We start from the raw sequence: 16359 nt of genomic DNA on the forward strand, positions 1-16359 counted from the left end.
GTCTGTGTCATTGTGTGTGTGTGTGTGTTTTTGTGACTGTGTTTGTGTGTGTGTGTATTTTTGTGAGTGTGTGTGTGTGTCTTTGTGAGTGTGTGTGTGTGAGTGTGTGTGTTTGCGTGTGAACTAAGACCCCTTCAAATTTAGGGACCTTTAATAGAGAATGAGAAACATTCCCTTTTTGTAACTCAGGGTCAGCAGGACATGGAAGATGGATTGCACACTAAAGATCCTTCTACATGGCGTCAGTTATAAATGAGACTCCATTTGCATGAAAAAAGTGTTTGGCTAACCTTTTAAGTACTCAGAGTGAGACCATATCCAGCTCATTAAAGCTAATGTCACATACATGGTATGCATTTAAATGAGATGCCTTTCAGTGAAAATTTGCAAATTGTGGCAAAGATCTTTTCACAAAGGTAGTATCCCTTTAAGTGAGAAGGATCCTATGCTTTGTAAAGAGCACCTTACCCTTTGGGAAACTCTACAGTAAATGCCTAAAAGTTACCTCTGTCTGTTCACTGGCTGAGACTCTGGGAGGGATATTGGTGCAGTTTTTATTTGTGCTCCACCGAGCAAGTGACAGTCCTGGGCAGCTGTGCATGACCCTTTGTACATCCCCATGCCACACTGCCCTGAAATAACAAAAAGGTTTCTGTGGTGTTAAGAGCTGGTATGAAATATTCAGCAAACTTCCTAACCCCTGTGTCAAATTCAAAATGTCAAACTTTGCATCTGAGTTACATAACCCTTTAAGTGTGGACTTGAGGATCCTTCAAAATGTCAGGCACCTTTAAATCTGCAAGAAAACTTAGACTGTGACATTAACTTTGACATTAAGCTCCAAACCAAACCTTTAGATCTTCTGTGAAACATCAGATGGTTTAAGCAGCTATTATGATTTCTGCTGGGCCTGCTCAGTTGCCCCACTGTAACAGATGGGCAGATTGCAGCCAATTTGTCCGATTTCTGAGGAGCAGTGATTGGAGACATGTGGGCTGCATAGCCACATAATCCAAACCAGGAATATCATTCTTTAAGGGCTGCATTCCCTATAAAACAGGGAAGGGGTGAGGATCAGCAGGTCATTTGCAATGGGGAGTTGGTCCATGTGAGTAGCCAGATATCCTGCCAGAGAAGATGCGAACAAATGAGCGGGGTGGTGATTTCAAGGCATCCTCCATGAATTTAGAGGGTGGGAGGTGCCTGGAACATGCTGCCAGGGCAGCGTGGCAGAAGCAGATATGATAGCACCATTTAAGAGGCATTTTGATGCATGAACAGGCAGGGAATAGGGGCATGTGAACCATATGCAGGCAGGTGGGATTAGTGTGGAATGGCAACATGCTTAGTGCCAAAGGGCCTGTTCCTGTGCTGAACTATTCTGTGTTCTATGTTCCAGGCTGTATGTTCCAGGCTGTATGTTCCGGGCTCTATGTTCCGGGCTCTATGTTCCAGGCTGTATGTTCCAGGCTGTATGTTCCGGGCTCTATGTTCCGGGCTCTATGTTCCAGGCTCTATGTTCCGGGCTCTATGTTCCAGGCTCTATGTTCCAGGCTCTATGTTCCAGGCTCTATGTTCCGGGCTCTATGTTCCGGGCTCTATGTTCCAGGCTCTATGTTCCAGGCTGTATGTTCCAGGCTCTACACTCTGTGTTCTAAGTTCCATTTTCTAGATTCTATGTTCTAAGTTCTGTGGGAAGAACAGCTGGTACCACATGGGATAGAGGTGGCCACTGAACAAAGACAGGTGTCCCAAATCCTTGAGGCTGCTGTGAGATGGGGAGGAGATGTTACAACTTGCAAACAAGAAGCAGGAGGAGGACACTCAACTCGTTGAGGCTCCTCCGCCGATGCAATCGGGCCATGGCTGATCTGAATATAGCCTTAAACTTGCAATCCCTGATAACCTTTCACTCCCTTGTTTAACAAGAATCTATCTATCTTTGCCTTAAAATTATTCATGATGTGGAGGTGCTGGTATTGGACTGGGGTGGACAAAGCCAGAAGTCACATTACACCAGGCTACAGTCCAACAGGTTTATTTGGAATCACAGGCTTTCGGAGTGCTGCTCCTTCATCAGATGACCTGCTTCCACCAAATAAAAATCAATTATTTTCTGTTTTAGATGAACGACCCTCCTTTTAAACAGCGACCCCAGTTCTATATTCTCCCACAAGAGAAGTGTACCCTCTCTACATTTACTCTGTGAGAAACTCAGTCTACTCTCTATCATCAGTAAAATGATGGAAGGTGTCATTCATGGTGCCAGGGCCACTCAGCTCCTGACCACCTGGCACAAACATGGACAACAGAGCTGAATTCCAGAGGTGAGGTGAAAGTGACACTTCTTTTGACGTGAATATCACGTTTGATCAGCTGAGTTTGGAGAGCCCCTACAAAAGTGGAATCAATGGGAGTCAGGAGGAAAACTTTCCCACTGGTTGGAGTCATACCTGTAACACAGGAAGATGGTCGTGGTTGTTGGAGGTCAGTCATCTCAACTCCAGGACATCTCTGCAGGAGTTCCTCAGGGTAGTCCTAGGCCCAAACATCTCCAGCTGCTTCATCAATGACCTTCCCTCCATCATAAGGTCAGAAGTGGGGATGTTCACCAATGACTGCACAGTGTACAGCACCAGTCGTGATTCCTCAGGTACTGAAGCCGTCCATGTTCAAATGCAGCAAGATCTGGACAATATCCAGGCTTGAGCTGACAAGTGGCAGGTAATGCATCTGCCATACAAATGTCAAACGATAATCATTTCCAACAAGAGAGAATCAAACCATCATTTCTTGATATTCAATGTCATTACCATCAGTGTATCCCTCACTGCCAACATCCTGTAAGTTACCATTGACCGGAAATTGAACTTCACTCACCATACAAATACAGTGGCTATGAAAACAGGTCAGAGGCTAGGACCCCTGCAGCAGGTAACTGACCTCTTGATTCTCTAGAGCCTGTCCACCATCCACTAGCCACAAGTCAAGAGTGTAATGGAATACTCCCCACTTGCCTGGATGGGTGCAGCCCCAACAACACTGAAGGAGCTTGACACCATCCAGGACTAGCATCACATCTACAAACATTCTCTTCCTCCACCACCAACGCTGAGTGGCAGCAGTGTGTACTGTCTACAAGGTGCACTACAGAAAATCACCAGTCATCCTTAGACAGCACCTCCTAACCCATGACCACTTCCAACTGGAAGGACAGGACAGCAGATACATGGGAACACCACCATCTGCAGACTCCCCTCCAAACTGCTGACCATTCTGACTTGGAAATATATCACCATTCCTTCACTGTTGCCTTGTCAAAATCCTGGATTTCCCTCCCTAATGGCACTGTGGGTCACTGACAGCTGGTGGACTGCAGCAGTTCAAGAGGCAGCTCACTACCATCTTCTCAAGGGAAACTCTGTGTGTGCATGCATGTGTGCGTGCGTGCGTGTGTGTGTGTGTGTGTGTATACGTGCGTGTGCGTGTGTGTGTGTGTGTGTGCGGGGAGGGGTGGATAGAGAATTAGCCATTGGGCAGGACATAGGGAGTATGGATAAGGAGTTCTTTTTCAGGTTGGTGACCTGTAACCAGTGGGGTTCCCACAACAATTGTTGCTGGGATTTGTTTAATTTGATTTGATATGATGTTGAATTGTGTACGAACTTACATTGAAAAGTTTTGTTTTCCGTGCTAACCAGACAAAATCATACCATGCATAATTATATCAGGGTAATAGAACAGAATGTCGAGTATAGTGTTACAGCTACAGAGAAGGTGCAGAGAAAGATCAACTGTAATAAATGAGAGGCCCTTTCATAAGTTTGATAACAGCAGGGAAGCAGCTGTTCTTAACTTTGTTGGTACATGTTTTCAAACTTTTCTATCTTCTTCCAGACGAAAGAAGATGGAAGGGAGTATCACTGGGATGGGAGGGGTCTTTGATTCTGGTGGCTGCTTTCCCGAGGCATGGGAAGTTTAGGCTGGTTTGTGTGATGAAATGGGCTGCGTTCACAACTGTCTGTAATTGCTTGTGGTCTTGGGCAGAGCAGTTGCCGTACCAAATCCAGATAGGATGCATTCTATGGTGCATCTGTAAAAGTTGACGAGTCATTGTAGACATCCGAATTTCTTTCGCCTCCTGAGTAAGTGGAGGCGTTGGTACGATTTCTTGACTGTACCAGGATAGATCATTGATAATATTTACTCCCAGGAACTTGACGCTCTCAACCATCTCCACCGCAGCACCATTGAAACAGATAAGGGCCTGTCTTCCACTCACTTCCTGAAGTCAATGATTAGTTCCTTCATTTTATTGAGATTTAGGAAGGTATTGTTGTCTTTACATCATGCCATTAAGCTCTCTGTCTCCTTCCTGTCCGCCTTGTTGTTGTTTGAGATCTGACCAACTATGCTGGTGTCATCAGCAAATTTGTAAGTGGAGTTAGAGCAGAATTTGGCCACACAGCTGTGAGTGTACAGGGAGTGTATTGGGTACGCAGCCTTAGGGGGTGCCAGTGTCGAGGATTATTGTGGGGGTTTTGTTGTTGCCTATCGTTACTGATTGCCTTCTCTGGCTCAGGAAGTCAAGAATACAGTTGCAGAGCCCTAAGCTTCGGAGTTTAGAGATGAGTTTTGTTGGAATTATGGAGTTGAAGATGGAGCTGAAGTCAGTAAATAAGAGCCTGATGTAGGTGTCCTTGTTATCCAGATGTTCCAGGGATGAGTTTAGTGCCAGGGAGATTCTGCCTGCCTACTGTGACAGTGCAGTATCTGTACTCTGGGAGGCTGAAATTGATGTGTACCAGTACCAAACTCTCGAAGCATTTCATTATGTTTACAATATATATTAATGACTTAGACAAAGGAAGTCTTGGTATTGTTGCCAAATTTGCAGATGACAGGAAATAGGTGTAAAGGCAGGTTGTGAGAGGAATACAGACAGTTTACAGGTTTATTATGTGAGCAAAAAGTTGGCAAATAGAGTTTAATGTGGGAAAATATGAAGCTGTTCATTTTGGAATGGAGAACAAAGCACAGAATGTTATTTAAATGGAGAAAATACTGCAGAAAACTGCCAACACAAGGGGAATTGGGGGAACTTGTGCCCAATACACAGAAAGCTAGCGCACAGGGTGAGCAGGTAATCAGGAAGGCGAATGGAATGTTGGCCCTTATTTCAAGGGTGGTTGGAGGACAGTGACACCACACTTGGAGTACTGTGAGCAATTTGGTCTCATTTTTTAAGAAAAGATCTAATTTCATTGGAGGTAATTCAGAAAAGGTTCACTAAGATGATCCCTGGTGTGGCCTTATGAGCAAAGGCTAAGCAGGTTGGGACCCTACTCCCTAGAGTTTAGAAATATGAGAGATGATCTCAGTGAAACATTCTTAGTGGGTTTGACAGGGTAAACACTGAGAAAACATTTCCCCTCGTGAGAGAGTCTAGGACAGAGGGTGTAGTCTCAGAATAAAGGGGCATCGATTTAAGATTGACACGAGGAGGAATTTCTTGTCTCAGAGTCGAAAGGAAGTCATTGAGCTGATGTATGAACAGGCACCAGGTGGGACTGTTTACTGATGGAACTGCCGAGCTGGGTGATTTGTGTGTGGAAGCCAAACGAGAAGTGATGGCAATATCAGCCAGTGTAAACATAACAGGAACTGCAGCGTGCCTGATCTGACTGACGCAGCTCGGAAAGATCTTGTGCCAGTGAAAGTTGTGTCTTGCGGGATTGCGATCTCCTGCGCCACACGCTGTCTCAGATTTGGCTGCGTCCGAACAGAAGGATCTGCTATAGCTTTCACTTTGCAGCCAACAAAATACTTGGATTGAATTCACTTTGGTTGGAGGATAAATATTGACCCATACTCCAAGGATAATGACATGCTAATCACAGGATCTTGTACAATCACTTGAGAGCAAAGACACCGTCTCGTCTGAGCAGGAGTGTAGCACTGCCTCAGCGCTGCAGTGGACCACTGGCATAACTTTTTATGAAAAATGTCCTGGAGTGGGACTTGAACCGTAATTTCCCAACTTTGAAATGAGACTGTGACTGACTGAACTGCAGCTGACACACAGACAATTAGCCCCTGTAGGATGAGAGAAAATGGGAACTGCAGATGCTGGAGAATCCAAGATAATAAAGTGTGAAGCTGGATGAACACAGCAGGCCCAGCAGCATCTCAGGAGCACAAAAGCTGTTGTTTCGGGCCTAGACCCTTCATCAGAGCATGATGAAGGGTCTAGGCCCGAAACGTCAGCTTTTGTGCTCCTGAGATGCTGCTTGGCTTGCTGTGTTCATCCAGCTCCACGCTTTATTATCTTAGCCCCTGTAGGATATCCAGTCACAGTAACAAGGAAGACAGATGGATTTCACTCAATCATCACTCCAGCTGCATCCACCTCCAGACAAACTCCCGATCCTCAGTTTCTGCAGGAGTCCCTTACTCCTCAACACTTCCTGAGGGACCACTCACACCAGCGGAGACCCGGAAATAATGTGGAAGAGTATAGGTGACCTAACTGAAATATAAATCTGAAGATCTTCCCTACCATACCGTATGGTGTGCAGGATACACACAATATAGCCAAGACTGAAAGTAAAAGCTAGTTCCAATATTACTACCTGATGTGCTTTATTTGTCTAGCACATGACGTGGGAGAGTGTAGAGGAAACTTTTTTTTCTGTATACAACCTTGTACTGTCCTTGTCCTGCAAGTGTTTCTGTAGAGGAAGTTTCTGTAGAGGGAGCTTTACTTCCAGTTTATAAGAATAGAGAGAGATTTACTCCGTATCTAACTCAGTCTCTCCTGGGAGTGTTGACAGGGAAACTGTAGGAAAAGCTTTATTTCCAGTTTGAAACTGTAGAGGAAACTTTGCTCTGTATCTAATCTGGTGCTGTCCCCGTCCTGGAGTGTTCATGGGGACAGTGTGGAGAGAAGTTTACTCTGTATCTAACCCTGTGCTTCCCCCTGTCTTAGGAGTATTTGATGGAGACATTGTAAAGGAAGATTACTTTAAGTTTAAAAGAGTCCAAAGGGCTTTACTCTGTATGTAACCCCGTGCTATCTCTGCCCTGGGAATGTTTGATGGGGACAGCGTGGAGGGAGCTTTACATACAGTCATACATCATAGAAACAGACCCCTCGGCCCACCGTGTCTGTGTTGACCAAAAAACACCAGACCATACTAATCCCATTCACCTGCATTTGGTCCACAGCCGTGGCATTTCTGTAGTACTGTGTGCAGTTCTGGGCATGCTGCTATGGGGAAAATATTATTAAATTAGAGAGGCTTCAGAAAAGATTTACGAGGATGTTTCTAGGATTGGAGGGTTTGAGTTATAAAAACAAGTTGGATAAACAGGGATTATTTTTCCCTGGTGCGTTGGGGTTCCATGTGTGACATTATAGAGGCTTAAAAATCATGAGGGGTACAGATAACTTCAACCACTTGACCAGCTTCATTCCCTAGGACTATATCTAGAACTGCCCCATCTTCAGTAGGACTATCTGTATACGAGCACAGAAAGATCTGGATAAACTTTTAAAATTCAAGCCTGTCCTATCCTCTCTGATCCCAGGTAATGTTAGCAAAGGTGAAATCCCCAACAACTGTAACCCTGTTCCTCACTCGCATCTCGATGATGTGGCTACATATCTGTTCCAGTCTTCCCCTCTGACTGTTGGGAGGCTTTTAGGATAATCTCAACAAGATAATCTCGCCCCTTTTTTATTTCTAAGCTCAGATGGCCTCATTTGAAGACACTTCTAGGACATCCTCCCTCATTTTTCTATAATCTACTAGATACAGACTTACTCTATCTAACCTCATGTTGTCCCTGCCCAAATGTTTGATGGGGAACAATGTAAAAGGAGTTTACCTTCAGTTCAAAAGAGTATATGTTGCTTTACTTTGTGTCTAACCCTATGCTGTGCCTGTCCTGGGAGTATTTGTTCAAGACCCACATGTTGTCATGGGGATATCTTCAGTACCATTGATATCTGTTATTTGGCACACATCTAAATTGATGAGGAAACCCAAGTTATAGAGGAGTCACTGCATACCCATTGTAACCATATATCTTTCTTCACTTATCCAGGATCTCCTATGAGGAATACAAGGAGACAGCTGACTGGTTAATGGCCCAGATTTCAATCCAACCAAAGATAGCAGTGATCTGTGGGTCTGGCCTCGGGGGCCTCGCTGATTTACTGAGCAACCAGATCGTCATTCCATATGAGAAGATCCCCCGCTTCCCAAAGAGTACAGGTTAGTTCAGAATGTGATCAGCATCATTACTGATACACTGTGCGTCAGACAGTGTGCAAACCTGACATCCGGTCACTCCCCAGTCCCTGCTGTCGCTTCAGGGGTCAGGAACCGGCTTTGATTATAACCCTAGAAACTGACAGATTGGGATGAGGGAGAAAAAGTGGCTCCCAGAGTTTTCCCTCATTGGATTAACTGTGCATGCCTTGGACAGTAGGTAATGACCATTAACGGCCATACCTAGAGTCATAGAGTTATACAGCACAGAAACAGACCCTTCAGTCCGAATCGCCCATGCCAAGCAGATTTCCCAAAATGCCAACATTTGGCTCATATTCCTCTGAACCCTTCCTACTCATGTACCCATCCAGATGCCTTTTAAATGTTGTCAATGTTACCCCTCAGGTCCCTTGTAAATCTTTTCCCGCTCATCTTAAACCTGTGCCCCTCTAGATTTGGACTCTCCCACCCTGGAAGATAAAACCTCGTCTATTTACCCTATCCACAACCCTCATGATTTTATAAACCTGTATAAAGTCATTCCTCAGCCTCTGACCCTCCATGGAAAATAACCCTGGCAACATCCTTGTAAATCTGTTCTGCACCCTTGAGGTTTGCTTGAGGTTTGACGATAATGTTTGATTCTGCCCACTAAATCTGGTGAAACCGTTTTAGTTTCAGGTCATGCTGGCAGGCTGGTCTTTGGGGAACTCCAAGGGAAGCAGTGTGTCTGTATGCAGGGCCGTTTCCATTTCTATGAGGGCTATCCCATCAATGAGGTAAGTGTTTGTCTCACTCTGTACCCTCCTGGTGGCCGTTTGGTAAGATCTGAAACACTGCAGGTTCAGGCCCCGAGGACAAGGAAGGGCCTAGTCTTAATCACAAGCCCAGGGCTCCCTGTTATTGTCAGAGTCCTGGCTCCACTAGCCAACCAGCTCCCAGCGCCACGACCTGACAACCCTAGCCAGCTAGCTGTCGGGCAGGATCTCTCATGCTTCATACGGGTATCCTGAGCTCAAGCATTACTTCGACCCCTCATCACTGCTCTCTCCGGCCCCCATCACTGTCCCCTACCACTTGATCACTAACAATGCCACCCCCCCCCCCCAACAAACAGTTTCGGGACGTCTCAGTGTCACTTTGGCTCGTCCCAGAGCCTGGCGGAGATGCACCTCCCTCTAACACACGCCAATGCATTGTCCATCTTCTACAAATGTGAGCTCATGCAGAGCTCTGCTGCTCGCATCCTACTTCAGGGCAAGCCCAGCTTCCCCCTTCACCTTGTGTGCTCATTGACCAGGTTAGGCAGCACCTCTTTTTTTTTGCCAAAATCTATCTCCTTTCTTTTTGAAACCTCAGATCATCTCCTCGCCTCACCACCATTTCTGTGACCCAGCCCGGTCCCACCACCAGCCAAGGTAGTACTGACCCCTTGACCCCGATTTCATTGCCGGTTGTGCTTCTCAGTTGCCTGGACCCTAACCTCTCCGTCTCACTTCAAAGGCATTTGTCAGGCTTGTGACCTCTGACCGAACATCATCTTAATGGCTCAATGTCATAACTTTACTATCATGGTGCTCCTATGAAGCATCTTGCTCGGTTTTTCCAGCATTTTCAGCTTTGTTCGGTGTTCCAGTTCCTCACGTGTATTGCCAACACTGCATGCACTCTAATAGATTCCACCATTATTGTAACTGTAAAATGTTCCACTATCGCTAGACCTGTGCCCCATTCCACATTCACTGGCGCTGTAGCAGACCCCATCATTGCCAGCATTATAACAGATTCCACCGGTAATAGCCTCCACTGTCACCAGGGGAACAACACATTCCATTGAAAGCACTGTAAGAGATTCCAATCCCGGGAATGTAATTATCTTTACTGCTTGTTCACAGGTAACCTTCCCTATCCGTGTTTTTCGTCTGATGGGGATTGAGACGCTGATCGTAACCAATGCCGCGGGAGGTCTGAATGAAGAATTTAATGTCGGCGACATCATGTTCATTACCGACCACATCAATATGCCCGGCTTCGCAGGACTGAACCCGCTGAGAGGCAGCAATGAGGAGAGGTGAGTTACAGAGGACGACTCGTTCTATGTAGGGAGCACAGTTAGTCATTTATAAATAAGTTCTTCACCTCCATCACACAATTCTCTTTCATAAAATCTATCACTCACCAACATATACTCACCTTCTCTTGTAGCCACTGCATTTACATGGCTAGTTCAGTTGAGTTTCTGGTCAATGGTAACCCCACAGGATGTTGACAGTTGGGGATTAATAACACCATTGAATACCCCGGGGCGGTGATTAGATTCTGTCTTACTGGAAATGGCTATTGCCTGGCATTTGTGTAGTGCAAATATAATCTTAACTTGTGGTGTGACTATCTCGTTCCATGTGGTATTCATGTAGTTCTCTATCCGTGGATACACAACAGTGTGTCCACCTGCCACTCATGTTATGTAAAACCTCTGTAACTGTGATATTTAATGTAGGTGTGCTCATCAGGGACACATGGTGCGACCATGACTTCACATCACAGGATGTGCATTCCACTTGGCTAAACTGACCTGCCAACCATAACTTTTCAAAGCTATTTATTTCAGTTAGAGCAGGAGAAATCATAACAGTACTCAGGAATCAGTTCTTCCCTTTCTCAAACCGAGAGCCAGCTGCAAGAGGCAGAAAATAGTTGACGAGCAAAGGAGCATATCTCCTGCCTCGTGGAACTCTTTCTAATTCACCAAGGTGCTACCTTGCAGAATTGGCAAAGCTAATTTCATTGCAGATAGGGCAGCACTGAGGAACACATCTGTTTACACTTTGCCGAAACAACTGACAATCTTCAAAAAAAAACACTGATCCAGCCACGGGGAGGCAATATCCCAGTGGTATCATCGCTGGACTGTTAAGCCAGAGACCCAGATAATGTCTTGGTGAACCCAGTTTTGAATCCCGCCACAGCAGATGGTGGAATTTGAGTTCAATAAAATATCTGGAACTAAGAATCTAATGATGACCATGAGTCGTTTGTCAAGTCAAACCCATTTGGTTCACTAATGTCCTTTAGGGAAGGAAAGTGCCATCCTTACCTGGTCTGACCCGCATGTGACTCCAGACTCACAGCAATGTGGTTGACTCACAACTGCCCTTTGGCTGATTAGGATGGGCAATAAATGCTGCCTAGCCAGCAATGCCCTCATCCTGTGAATAAACTAAAAAAACCTGATGTTTTTATTCACTCGTGTGATGTGGGCATCTCTAGCTGGCTCAGCATTTACAGCCTGCCTCTACTTGCCCTTGGGAAGGTGGTGGTGAGCTACTGCCTTGAGCCACTGTAATCCATATGCTGTAGGTAGACCCACAATGCAAGTAGGGAGGGAATTCCAGGATCTTGACCCAGCAACGGTGAGGGAACGGCGATATATTTCCGAGTCAGGATGATGAGTGGCTTGGAGATGAATTTGCAAGTGGTGGTGGTTCACAGGTACCTGCTGTCCTTGTCCTTCAAGGTGGAAGTGGTTGTGAGTTTGGGATGTGCCATCTGAGGATCCTTGGTGAATTTCTGCAGGGCATTTGTGGACAGTACACACTGCTGCTACTGAGCATCGATGGTGGAGGGTGTGGGTGCTTGTGGGTGTGGTGCCAATCAAGTGGGCTGCTTTATCCTGGATGGTGTCAAGCTTCTTGAGCCTTGTTAGAGCTGCACCCATCCAGGCAAATGGGGAGTATGGGGAGTATTCCATCACACTCCTGACTTGTGCCTTGTAGACAGGGGGCAAGCTTTGGAGAGACAGGTGGTGAGTTACTCGCCGCGGTATTCCTAGTTTCTGGCATGCTCTTGTAACCACTGTGTTTATATAACTAGTTGAGTTCAGTTTCTGGTCACTGATAAGCCTAAGATGTTGATAGTGGGGGTTCAGTGATAGTAATGCTATTGAATGGCATGGTGGTTAGATTCTGTCTTATTGGTGATGGTCATAGTCAGGCATTTGTCTGGCAGGAATGTTACTTGCCACTTGTCAGCCCATGCCTGGATATTGTCCAGATCTTGTTGCATGTGAACACGGACGGCTTCAGTATCTGAGGAGTCACAAATCGTGCTGAGCACTGTGCAATCATCAGTGAAAATCCCCACTTCTGACCTTATGATGGAGGAGAACTCATTGTTGAAACAGCTGGAGATGGTTGGGCCTAGGACACCACCCTGAGGAACTCCTGCAGAGGCGTCCTCGTGCTGAGATAACTGACATCCAACAACCACAGCCATCTTCCTGTGTGCCAGGTATGAGCCCAAGCAGCGGAAAATTTGCCCCTGATTCATATTGATCCCAGTTTTGCCAGGGCTCCATGATGCCACACTCAGTTGAATGGAGCCTTGATATCAAGAGCTGTCACTCGCACCTTGCCTCTGGAATTCAGCTGTTTTGTCCATGTTTGAATGAAAGCTGTCATGAGGTCAGGGGCTGGGCGGCCCTGGCAGAATCCAAGCTGGGCATCACTGAGCAGGTTATTGCTGAGCAGGTGCTGCTTGATAGCGCTGTGACTGACACCTTCCATCACTTTACTGATGATCGAGAGGAGACTGATGGGACGGTAATTGGTCAAGTTGGATTTGTTCTGTTTTTTGTTGTGTATCTGAACAATGTCCACATTATTAGGTAGATGCCAGTGTTGTAGTTATCCTGGAACAGCTTGGCTAGGGATGCGGCAGGTTCTGGAGCGCGAGACTTCAGTACTATTACCGGAATGTTCTCAGGGCCCATAGCCTTTGCAGCATCCAGTATCTCTAACCATTTCTTGATAGGAAGTGGTGTGAGTTGTATTGGTTGAAGACTGGTATATGTAATGCTGGGGATCACTGGAGGAGGCCGAGATGGATCATTCATTCGGTACTTCTGGCTGAAGATTGCTGCGAATGCTTCAGCCTTATCTTTTGCACTGATTGGCCCTTCCATCTTTGAGGATGAGGATATTTGTGGAGCCTCCTCCTCCAGTGAGTTGTTTAATGGTCCACCACCATTGACGCTAGATGGGGAAGGACTGCAGAGCTTAGATCTGATCCATTGGTTTTGGGATCACTTAGCTCTGTCTATCCCTGCTGGACCTTCTCTCGAAGCTTGTATTTAAAGCTGCACTTAAAACTCAAAATGTAATGTTAAGTTCACTGCCGAATGAAAGCAAAAACTAGATTTTATATTTAAAAATTAGCCCTTAAGACTCTCAGCTCACAGTGTAGACAAGTCTCCTCTCTATGCTGGTTACCCTAACCCTAGTTCACAGTTCATGCAAAATTCTTGATCACACAGCAGGGATATCTCAATGTACTGCAGGGAATGTCTCTGTATTTTTGGGGGATATTGCAAGATACATTAGGGAGAATTCTTAGCGCATTTTGCGAGGATGCCTTGGTGTTTTTTGGGCAGATATTTTGGTGTGTTATGGGGGATACTTTAGGTGGCTATCTGTATTTTAGAGGGATATCAATATATTCAAGAGGAATATCTAAATGTATTCAAATGTATACATGATGTATACACACCAATGTAATCTGGGGGACATTAATATATTTTAGGGGAATGTCTCAGTGCATTTTCAGGGGATATGTCTGAATTTGGGAGCCTATCTCGGTTATTTGGGGAGGATTTTGGAATCGTTTCTCCAGGCTCTGGCGGTGTGTTGTAGAGGGACAGTGTGATGTGTTTTGGGAAGCTCCCGCAACGGTTTCAGTACTGACCCTCTCCATTCGCTGTTCCTTTTGCAGGTTCGGCGTGAGGTTCCCATGCATGTCAGATGCCTATGACAAGACACTTCAGCAGATAGCCTTTAAATGTGCCCAGGAGTTGGGCTATCAGGATTTTATCCGAAGCGGCGTGTATTGCATGCTGGCCGGGCCCTCATATGAGACGATTGCCGAGTCTCGCTTGTTGAAGAAACTGGGAGCAGATGCAGTTGGTGAGATCCTTATCTAACTGACAAAGAAATGCAAAAGCCTCATGTGAACAAGAGCCTTCCAAACTCTCTGATAACTCTAGAGTCACGCAGCACAGACACACCCTTCATTCCAACCAGTCCACGCCAATCTCAATCCTAAACTAAATTAGTCCATCTGCCCGCACCGGGCCCATGTCCCTCCAAGTATTTCTTATTCGTGTACTTTTCTAAATGCCTTATAAACAACATACATGCGTTCCTATAAAAGTTCATTCCACACATGAACCACTCTCTGTGCAAAAAAAATTGCCCCCCATTTTCTTTTTTAAATCTTTCTCCTCTCACCTGAAAAACGTGCTACCAGTCTTGAAATTCCCCCCAGTCTTGAAACTCCAGTGAAAAATGTCCCAGTGTACCCAGCCTCTCCTTATAACTCAAACCCTCCGTTCCTTGGAGCATTCTGACAAATCTCTTCTGAGCCCTCTCCAGCTTAATAATATCCTTCCTGTAACCAAGTCAGAAGTCACACAACACCAGGTTATAGGCCAACAGGCTTATTTAATACCACACGCTTTCAGAGCTCTGCTTCTTCACTTGATCAAGGAGGAGCACCCCGAAAGCCTGTGATTTCAAATAAACCTGTTGGACTATAACCTGGTACTGTGTGATTTCTGACCTTGTTCAGCCCAGTCCAACACTGGCACCTCCACATGATGGCTCCCTATAACAGGGAGACCAGGTCTGGACACAGTACTTCAGAAGAGGCCTCACCAGTGTTCTGCACAAGTTCAACGTAACATCTCAACTCATATCCACAACGGTCTGAGCAGCGAAGGCTGGCATGCCAAACACCGCCTTAACCACCCTATCTATATGAGTTGCAAACTTCAAAGAACTATGTCCCTAAACCCCAGCTCTGTTGTTTCTACAATACCAGCCAAGGCCTAACTTTTAATTGTATAAGCCCGGCCCTTGTTAGTTTTACCAAAATGCAATATCTCACATTTATGCAAATTAAACTCCATCTGCCACTCTGCAGCCCATTGACCCAGTTGATCAAGATCTCTTTGTAATCTCAGATAACCTTCTTCAGTGTCCGCTATACCACCAATCTCAGTGTCATCTGCAATCTATATTCTTGTCTAAATCACTTATATAAACAACAAACAAAAATGGATCCAATGCCAATCCCTTTGGCCTCCAGCCTGAAAAATAGCCCCTCACCACTAATCCCACTCTGCAGCAGTACTACACCGAGGCACACTCCCTTGTCAACCAAGTCCCACATAAAAACCCCCCGACAGCATCAGTGCCCCCCCCCCCCGATCAAACAGACACACACACACACACACACACACACACACACACAGACCCAGAGCTCCAACCCCTTCACATCCACTCCCTCCCACCCAAATACTCCCCTCATATATCCTCACCCCATCTAAACACACCCCCACATTTGACCCACTGTACACTAGCATTAGACCCCTGCTCATCTCAGTGTGTGTGCTTCAAAAAGGTCAACGTAAGGTCAGTGTGCCTCTCTACTATGTCTAGATAAATCCTCCTCCAAGCTCCCAAGGTGGGAAAATGCCAGTGCACTGTGTGGTGCCATACCAGACAGAGTAATGAGGTTGAACGTTCCATGCCCTGTGTTGAGGTGGAAAACCCATGTGAGGGGAGACTGAAGTGGAGCAGCTTCCTCAGATCTGATGGGCTGCAGCAGTGATGGGTGCTACAGTCAGTCTCAGTGTCGCTGGGCTAGGTTGGGGACTAAGGTCATACATTCAAACACACCTGGCCTGTCTTTAACCAGTTCTGGAGGAATCACACACCAGCTTCAAAAGGTTTGTAGTGTTTCTCTCTCTACAGATGCTGCCAGACCTGTTGAGTTCCTCCAGCATTCTCCATGCTTGTTTCAGGTTTCCAGCGGCCATAGTATTTTGCCTTTCTTTATAACTGCGATGGCCTGAGATTCATGAGCAGATGTATTACCTCCAACCCCTCTTCACCAACAGTTCCTCCTGACCCTGGGGCCAGGGAGAGAAACCAGGCTCAAATCTGACTGTATTTTCTACACAATTTGCCAGCGTCTCAATGTAACCAATAATACACCCCCCTGTCTTCCCCAGAACACCCTC

At 45.9% G+C, this 16359-nt stretch overlaps 1 protein-coding gene across 1 annotated transcript in view; it reads left to right on the forward strand.

Moving 5' to 3' along the window:
- The window catches only part of pnp6 (purine nucleoside phosphorylase 6), a 62262-nt gene that overhangs the window by 37425 nt on the left and 8478 nt on the right, over window positions 1-16359 (forward strand). Inside the window, exons 2-5 of the mRNA XM_048547185.2 lie at window positions 8110-8279; window positions 8955-9058; window positions 10175-10350; window positions 14049-14239. Coding sequence (XP_048403142.1) covers window positions 8110-8279; window positions 8955-9058; window positions 10175-10350; window positions 14049-14239 — 641 coding nt within the window. The remainder of the gene's footprint in view (window positions 1-8109; window positions 8280-8954; window positions 9059-10174; window positions 10351-14048; window positions 14240-16359) is intronic.

Source organism: Stegostoma tigrinum, chromosome 16 (assembly GCF_030684315.1).
Source record: "Stegostoma tigrinum isolate sSteTig4 chromosome 16, sSteTig4.hap1, whole genome shotgun sequence".
Classification (NCBI taxonomy): Eukaryota; Metazoa; Chordata; class Chondrichthyes; order Orectolobiformes; family Stegostomatidae; genus Stegostoma; species Stegostoma tigrinum.